The sequence below is a fragment of the Rattus norvegicus genome, chromosome 9 (genome assembly GCF_036323735.1).
Source record: "Rattus norvegicus strain BN/NHsdMcwi chromosome 9, GRCr8, whole genome shotgun sequence".
Taxonomy (NCBI): Eukaryota; Metazoa; Chordata; class Mammalia; order Rodentia; family Muridae; genus Rattus; species Rattus norvegicus.
This window is the reverse complement of record NC_086027.1, coordinates 96,747,268-96,756,336: the sequence shown is the minus strand read 5'-3', so window position 1 is coordinate 96,756,336 and position 9,069 is coordinate 96,747,268. Positions and strand designations below refer to the sequence as shown.

At 51.0% G+C, this 9,069-nt stretch overlaps 1 protein-coding gene across 1 annotated transcript; it reads left to right on the top strand.

Moving 5' to 3' along the window:
• Positions 1 to 4,826: 4,826 nt before the first annotated feature.
• Arl4c (ADP ribosylation factor like GTPase 4C) lies at positions 4,827 to 8,262 on the top strand. The gene has a single exon (NM_001306054.2). It carries the CDS (start codon positions 4,827 to 4,829, stop codon positions 5,403 to 5,405), a length of 579 nt encoding a protein of 192 aa, NP_001292983.1. The 3' UTR covers positions 5,406 to 8,262.
• Positions 8,263 to 9,069: the final 807 nt, after the last annotated feature.

Sequence of the window (9,069 nt, the reverse complement as noted above, 5' to 3'; positions counted from 1 at the left end):
CCTGTTCTCCCTGTGTCCCTGCTATCCATGCCTTTGCTGAGTCAGGTCCAGTCACTCACAGGCTTCTCCTCTCTAAACTCACAGACTTCCTAGATGCTGGCTTCCCACCCCTGCTCATCAGTTCTTGATCCCCCACGCCCACCCTCACCCTTCAGCTTCTGAGCAAAACTCCTTTAAGTCCTGCCAGACTCCGGAGACACCGCCACCCCGCTTACACACACACCCCCACACACTGTCCTCTCCTGTTTTCCACAAGTCGCAAGGGACCCTGGCAGACACTCCCAAGCTCTGAGTCCAAACACAGGCACCCCCTGCCTTCTTGACTCTAAGCTTAGCCAGTAACATCTCTGGGAATGGTAATACTTCCACAGGCAGCCAGGGCAGGGAAAATCCATCCGGATCCATCCATTCAAGCCTTCAGTAAATGTGTTTTGGTCTTTTCCTCCGCAAGGGCCTCTGCCTATTTCTAGAGCATATCGGTAGAGGGCGCTCCGGCATCAGCACAATGAGACACGGGCTGTGACTCTGAACCCTGCATTGCGCAGCAGGTTTCCAGTCTGTACACGCAGTAATCATTCTGGCGGGTGCGCATGCGTGCAGCCTAAGTGCCCATATTCTGATCGTGATCCCGGTCCACGGTAAAGGATGGCCCGGAGGCTCAGCCTTTACATTTTATACTATTAGCCTTACTAAAGGCAAAGATAATCACTAAGCAACTTGCTACTCTATTAACCAGGCTAGATTCACTGGAGAGCTACTTTAATTAGCGACACACATTTCTAAGGCCCTCAAAACAGAGAAAAAGAGTCTTATATAGGAGGCGACTTCAAAATTCCTGCCGAGTTATTCCGTTCTGTTCTCTTGAAGTAACTGAATCCATCTTTGGGTGTAGAGTCTCGTGGAAGGAGATGAGCAAAAATAGTTTGTCTGTTGATGAGCTCCGCTCTTGAGAAATATATCATGGGCCCCGCCCGGAGCTCACTGTTCTGTGAGAAATGTCTGGTTAATTAAAAATGAAGACGGAGGCACAGTGCAGCCAGTAGTGTTGGCTCAGGGGGGGAAATACACCAGTGGAGCCACCGTCACTATGGAAGTGGTTGTGGGCCTTTTTTTTTTTAAAAAAAGACATATTCATGTCTACAGCATTGTGTCTGCATGTATGCCTGCAGGCCAGAAGAGGGCACCAGATCTCATTACAAATGGTTATAAACCACCATGTGGGTACTGGAAATTCAACTCAGGACCCCTGAAAGGGCAGCCTGTGCTCTTAAGCTCTGAGTCATCTCTCCCGTCCCCAGTGGCTATGTGCTCTTCAGCGCTGATTTCTTTCCTCATATCAAAGGCACTATTTATTGGGCACTGTGTGTGCTAGGCACACTGCCAAACACCTTTGCGATCCCATTTACTCTTCAGAAGTGCTCCACCCACGGGTTAGGTACGTTTCAGAGACTCCAGGTTGGTGGGGGGAGTGGCTACAGTCCTTCCTGTCTGTCAATAAGGCCCAGGATATCTACGTTAAGGAATGTTCATGAAAAAAGAGGCTCGTGGTGGGTCCGGAGTGTCTGGCAGGTGTGGCCAGAAATTAGTTGTTTGTTTTTCCTCCCCACGACTCCGGGACTTTTCGGTTGAAATCCACATTTGAAGGAAATTCCCACTCGCCTCAACCAAAAGACATTTTTATGTGTTAGGAGTTAAATTATCAGCTGTAAAATCAACTTATCACCCGGTGAGCAAAATTAGAATGTAGAGCCAGAGCTATTCAAAGATGGTGAGTGGCTGTGTAATGGCTCTCTTCTGGAAGGCTCTATTAGTGTCTATTAATCTGCCTTTTTTTTGGTACTGGACAACAGACAGCCTTAACTGCTGAGCGCCACCATGAGGAGCAAAATGCAAAGACAGCAAACACACCCGAGAGGCAGCTGGCAGTGATCAGAACAGTGTGGAGAAGGCAAGGTCTTACCAAAAGATCCTTCCAATTCATCTAAAGTGAAAGCAAGTCCCAGTTGGGGACAGAAGCAAGAGGCACCAAAGTATCTTATGCTGGGGTCATTTGTGAGAGCCTTACTGAGAAGCACCATGCTGGCCCATCCCTTCCAAAATGCCTGAGTCCTAGCCTACACGTTAGAGTCCCAAAGTAGCCAGTCATCAGCCTATGAGAGAGAGAGGACTGAGCAAGAAGGAACTCATTCCTGAAAGGGAGATTCTCTTTAGGAAATGCCTACAAGAGAGCTGAGAAAATTCCTCCCTAACACAAAATTCTGCCTTCCCAGTAACAGACATGACATGGGTTAAACTGGATTAATTGCCTTTTAAGTTTTCTTAAAAGTGCACTCGGTCTGTGTTTATGTGCATGCACAAACATGTACTTGTGGAGGTCAGAGGACAACTCTCAGGAATCTTTGTGCTCCTTCCACGTGTAGGACTGAGGGATGGAACTCAGGTAATCCGTGCTTGGCTGCAGACACCCACTGAACAATTGTCATTGTCCCTCATGTCACTTCTTTTTGCCCACCTGCCTTTTTGGGTTCCTGAACTATTCTGTAGGAATCACCACATTTTAGGCTGGAGCCACAGCAATCAAAGTGCTGGCAGCAGAGGAGGCAGGCCTAAGAAATGTGTGTTCTGAGCTTTTGTCCAAGTCACTGGATAAAGCTTTCCTTCCAGGTTCCAAACAAAAGGCTGTGAGGTCAGAGCAGTTAAAAGGATGGGCACAGAGGGAAACTGAACACGGGTAAAGATTTTGTCTAGTGCCTGCTTGTGAGCTCCAGGATCCAGCGATGCCAGAAGAGAAAGCCCTCATCCTAAACGTTTTCTGTGTAGTGTGACTTTATTAATGTATTTACCCTTTGCCAACTCAAGGTGAGATTAATTTGAGACAAATTTTTGTGCCCCTGTCAGAGGAGGGCATCCCAGAACCAATGCATCACTGATCTTAGGCCGGCTGTCTGCACTGAGGTCCCCCTTGGCAACTCCCAGCACAGAGACCTAAGTTTCCTCCTCTAGCAAGTAGACAGGTGATCTAAGTGGACCTTGCCAGCACTAACATCCCTCACCAGCGCCTGGGCTTGAGTCTAGCTGGTGGAAGCCTGGACTGGCTTTTGGAGTTGGGAGAGTTAAAAGATGGTATTGGATAGCTGTGATTTTTCTCTCAGGCTTTAGTACAAATGAAATGTATTATAACTTAGCATTGGAAAGGAAGGCTTGTGTGTGTGTGTGTGTGTGTGTGTGTGTGTGTGTGTGTGATTTTTAAATTAGCAAATTTTATTTTCTTTCCCTGGATTGTATCGGCAACCTTTTCTGACCCAGAAGCCTGACCTACACAAATGTAACCACTTGTGCTGCGGCTGGCCATCTCCAGTTCCCAGCATCATCAAATCTATGTCGCTCATAATCGCCCCTCCCACTTCCCACTACAGGCAGAGATAATGTGCATTTGCTATGCTTTAAAAGGCAGAAGAAAACCACTGAATGGAGTCACGAAATAGAGCCCAGAAAATATGTATTTGTGATTCATCACACCACCAGCTCCGAACTAGAGACAGAAGGTTCACAGTCAAGGGTGGTCTAGAGGCCCAGCTTTCCTGGAGCCTGGTCAGGTGATCTGGACCTCCCCCATCCCCTACCTCCACCCCATCGCTCCACGGTGGTCTTCTGGTAGACAGTTCTCAAGGTGGAATGACAAAGGGTGCCTTAAGACTAACCTCATCTGGGAGGTCAGCAGAGTTGGGGCGGGGCATAAAACAAGGCTCCAAAATGGGTGTCTGAGAAACAATTGTCTGGAGTTATCTAGGCAGGTGCTGGTAGGTACTCTCAGCTGAGCCTCCTGGGCACACCCTAGAGTTAGGGCAGGAAGGGAGCATACGCATCAAGGAGGACTAGGGACCAGGACACTAGGGCACCAAGGAGCGTGAGACCACGCGGTGGAAATGGATTGGGAGGAGTGGGCGGCAGGCTGCAGGCTGCAGGAGGTCAGCTCCTCTCCGCCGCCCTCCTGCCTGGGTGCCGCAGTCTCACCGCCCTATCCCTCTGCAGACGCTGCCCTTGCCGGGCCAGCTGCGGGCTAGGCCCCGGGCGGAGGTTCCGGAGCCCGGAGCTATTTTTAAAAGACGCGTCACCGGATTGGGGAGGAAGAGTCCCGGTCCAGGCCCACAGTCTGCGCACGGCCGGCGGGAAGGGTCGTAAGGGCGAGTTTCGAACGACAGGAGCGCGCGAAAAGACGCAACCGACCGAGAAGACCCCGCCTGACCCCGGGAGACCGCGGGGCGTGCCAGGCAAGGGGCGTGGCTGGTGGGCGGGACTAGAGGGGCGGGGCCGGCGCTCTCGGGCCGCAGCAAGCTGGTGGCGGTGGCGGTAGCAGCAGCGCGAGTACTGCAGGGACAGCAAAGGCAGCTACGCTAACCGGTACGCCGGGGAAGCCCGCGCCCCGCCTGCTCCTCCACGGCGCTCCCGGGTAGCCGCAGCTAGAGCAGCTCCGAGGTGCGCGGAGACCAGAGGTTGCTGCAGAGCCGCGGCGCGGGAGAGCCGCAGATCGAGCGGGGCTAGAGCGCAGGGCGCAGACATCCTACACCGCGGCGTCTGTCCGTGGCGGCTGCGCGGGAGACAAAGCCTCCGGAGAAAGATGCCCGTGGAGCACGCACCAGGCGGGCCAGGGAGCGGGCCCCTCCGAGTCTAAGCGCGCCTAGCCGAGCGCCCAGGGAACGCCGAGGCCCCACCGGGTCCAGCAACGGGCGGGGCCCAGGTGCGCCGGGCCGCAGCGGGCCTGTGACTGCTCGGGGGGCGGCGCCCTCCCGCCGCAGCCGCAGTGGCCGGCGCCGCAGCCAGAAGCCATGGGCAACATCTCCTCCAACATCTCGGCCTTCCAGTCTCTGCACATCGTTATGCTGGGCTTGGACTCGGCCGGCAAGACCACGGTGCTCTACCGGCTCAAGTTCAACGAGTTCGTGAACACGGTGCCCACCATCGGCTTTAACACCGAGAAGATCAAACTGAGCAACGGCACTGCCAAGGGCATCAGCTGCCACTTCTGGGACGTGGGCGGCCAGGAGAAGCTACGGCCGTTGTGGAAGTCCTACAGCCGCTGCACGGACGGCATCATCTACGTGGTGGATTCGGTGGACGTGGATCGGCTGGAGGAGGCCAAAACGGAGCTGCACAAGGTGACCAAGTTTGCCGAGAACCAGGGCACACCGCTGCTGGTCATCGCCAACAAGCAGGACCTGCCCAAGTCTCTGCCGGTGGCCGAGATTGAGAAGCAACTGGCGCTACACGAGCTCATCCCGGCCACCACCTACCATGTCCAGCCGGCGTGCGCCATCATCGGCGAGGGCCTCACCGAGGGTATGGACAAGCTCTATGAGATGATCCTGAAACGCAGGAAGTCTCTCAAGCAGAAGAAGAAACGGTAATGCTCTCAAGCAGCGATCTGGAGCGAGGCTGAGCGAGCGAGCCAGTGAGTGAATGAATGGACGTCTGGGTTGAGCGAGAACCCGCGAACAAAGACAACGAACCAAAGCGATGATTCGAATTTTTAAAACACGATCTCTGTATCCAAATACAGGACTTGGAGACTTAGCCCGGGTGTGGAGGCTGCATAACCACCCATCTCGTCACCTGCCCCACCCCCCACCCCAGCTCAGAGGACCTTTTGTCTAAATGCTTGAGCTACGGGTGGGGTGGGTAGGGGGACTGGTGGGGAGTGGACGCGAGGGTCCCGTGGTGTGCCCTCTGGCCCCAGGTGGCAAGCTTGGATGTCAGAGAGACAAAAGCGATTTCTTCTTGCTCCAGCAGGGCCAGAAGTTCAGGCTGCCCAGCCCCCACTGCGGGGGGGAATCACGTGTGAGTTACCTGAGGTATGCAGTTCACACAGAACCCTGGGGATACCCGGGAGGGAACGGATTGGCACTGGGGTGTACTGATGGGGGGTGGGGATGACCGCTCCTTTCATTCTGGAGCTGTGGGAACTGAGTAATTTTATGTCACAGGGCAGGTCCCTGTTGCAATTTCATTTGTCCTGCTCTGGGCCCAAAGGAGGTGGTGGTTTGGGGCCAGCCAGAGGACTGTCTCGGACCGTGCGGCAGCTGGAGGGCCCAGGATGCTGTGCTTCTGGACTTGGCTGGGAATGGCCTGGAAGACGCCACTTTTCAGGGGTGGGTGTGTGTGGTTTTGTTGAGAACTGCTTTTCAGCCTGGGATGAGACCTCTTCCAGATGGCCCAGTCCATGTGTAGGTCATTCTCCCATAAAGAGACCAATAAAACAAAGAACAGAAAACCATTGGAGGTGGTGGCAGTACAGGTGTTTAAAGGGTGAGGTTCTCGACATTAATGCTGTGCGTGCGTGTGCGTGTGTGTGTGTGCACTTGGTACTGTATAATCTGCATAAGAACTGGACCCTCTGGATGGAATTTCAAAATCTCTCAGCCAACTGATTGGTTTGGAGGACCACACCAGCTACAGATGTGTGCTGAATTGCAAAATGGTCTTCTTAACAAGGGGGAGGGGGAGTCTGATAATAATAACCACGTGGTGATAGGTTTCGGGCTTTTTTTTTTTTTTTTTTTTAATAAAACCACCTCCACAAATGAATTCTCTTCACCTTAGGAGAAAAAGACTCTGCCCTTTTGTGGCCCTCGACACTGCAAGTGCAGACCTGTTCAGATTTCTGAGCTGGGTCTTTGTAGCCTATCTGGTTTCAGTATTTTACTCAAAATGTGTCCTTAGAATATTTGATGTCATTCACCGGAAGAATAAAACCCCACCTTGTTAAAGCTGACCCCATTTGCATGGAATCGAAGAGAGGAAAAGTCTGAAGGATAGTCCTTTGGAAATCACCCTTGCGGGAGCGGGCCTGGCCTCAGGGCCAGCCAGCACTTTGGTTAAAGGCAAACAACAATGAGTGCTTGAGAAGGAAGCGGGCGTGTGACGTCATGGTCACTGGTACTCAGGCACTTCACAGTTTACTTGAAAGAGGCTTTGGAAAAATAGATAAAGTGAAAGATTAAATACATATTTTTAATAAGGTAATTTTAAAAAATCCTTTATAATCAGGAGTGAGTCTTGGCTTGTTAAAAGCTGTCATTTATCTTGAAACACAGTATCGAAAGAGAAATTTACGATTGACTTTGTTTCTTTTTTTCTTTGAAGCTCTCCTCTGAACCCATGTTTTAGGATAGGATTCTTTCGTTTCCCTCCATGGCAACGCAATGCTGTGTCAAGGGAGCCATGGCTGTGAGTGAGCACGGAGTTGGTCACAATATGAGCCCATCCCTATTGTCCTTGATACTCTTAGGAGTATATTTAAGAACCATAGGCAGAAATCATGGCTTCCTGCTTGAAACCTGATCCTTAGAAGATTGTTTTGAAAGCTGAAGTCTAGCGGCCCCATGCTCTTTCTTGTGTGTTTGGTAGCCCTCCAACTGACTGGTCTTTTTGTACACAGAGCTAAGCAGTGGTTAGCAGCCTGCAGGATCTGTTTACACAGCAACTGTGGATTATTGGCATCTCCGTGGGCTGGTCCCATGGGCTGAAGATTCTGTATAGAATTATTAAAAAAAAAATTCCACCTTCTTTTTATTTTCTTCATAGTTTCTTAAGCACTTTGACATTTTGGTAGTTCCACGATATGGAGAGAATAATATATTTATTTTGTGACATTGCATATGCCAAATACTGTAGCTTTCCTGTGCTCACGATACCTGCGTTCCAGGTCAGTGTTTCGATCCTGGCCTGCCGGAACAATGGCTCGGGATGGTTTTGTGATGTTTTTTCCCCCCTCAGCCACCATTATCAATATTTAAAGGTGCAGTTGACTGTTAGTAGTTGTGTGGTAAAGTCAAGCCCTGTGGTGTATCAGCAAATAGTTAAGAGTCTCAGTTGATTTCTGTAATGTTTGACCTAATAAATGCCCATTTCATCTGTGACAAGACATAGCCCAGTGAACGTCACTGTGGTGGTGCCATGGGGGAGTTCCCATCACATGCCAGCCAGACCTAGTGACACTTCTGCCCTTTGGGTTCCCATAGAGGAATTTGGCCTCCCCAAGTGAGGTTTGGAATGGTTTCTGACAGACACACGGGGAGGCCAGTGTGGATTGAGAGCTGTTCTCCTCACACATTCTGTGAAAGTGTTGGAACCCCTGGCTTCCGGTTTTGGTTTTCCTGTAATTCTGTCTTCACATCAGACACTTTTCTCTGTTTCCATTCCCTCCCCCCTTTTATAATGCATATCTGATGCTGTGAACAGAAATAAACTATTTATACAATCAAACAGCTGGAAGGCATTTTCTGTTGATTCATTTTTTTTTCTTTCAGGTTTCTTGGCTCATTTTCCAAGCCTCTGTGGAGCCAGGGAGTGGAGTGTAAGGTGGTACCTAGGTTCTGGTGGGATCCAGTAGTTCCAGAGCCTCCGCTAGTCTGGTGCGGGCTTTGCTGAAGCCTGGGTATACCCTGAATGGTGGGTGCAGAGACTCAGCCACTCATACCTGTCTATTGGGTGGTCTCCCTGCTTCCGTGCCTTGCCCCAGCCTGTCTACAGCGCTGTTGGTTATTTAAATGACCCAGCGTTGTTAAACATTTCCAAACTCTTACCCGTCCACTAACTACTGGAATGGTGCAGTAAAGGAAACTGCTTAGTATTGGGGTGTGGTTCCTGTCCCTCTTCGTCTGAACCCACTGAGGAGCTCTGAGATGTGATCCTTTCTAGTGGATACAGTAAGACACCGTGCCTTATAGATGCTGCTGAGAATTGGCCCACCTTGTGAAGACCAAGCGTTGGGGTGGGAATCAATGAGAGCTTTGGAAGGTGCAATGGGGAGTGTGTAAGAGCCCCATGTTAGGCACTCAGCTGTAATTTAATAGTTACAGAGGAGGCATGGGATGGTCTTCAGAGCTTAAGTCCAGAGTGAAAACAGATCTGGTTCTAGGATTAGGGACGTAGCTCAGTCGGATGCTTGGATAGCATACATGAAGCCCTGGGTTTGATTCCCAGTACCATGTGGATCAGGTGTAGCACAAACCTATAATCAAACTTGGGATGTTGAGGAGGGAGGATGGAGAGTTCAAGGTCATCTGCTTG

Coding starts and splice junctions, on each gene's coding strand:
- Arl4c (NM_001306054.2), top strand. CDS start 4,827: ATGGGCAACATCTCCTCCAACATCTCGGCCTTCCAGTCTCTGCACATC.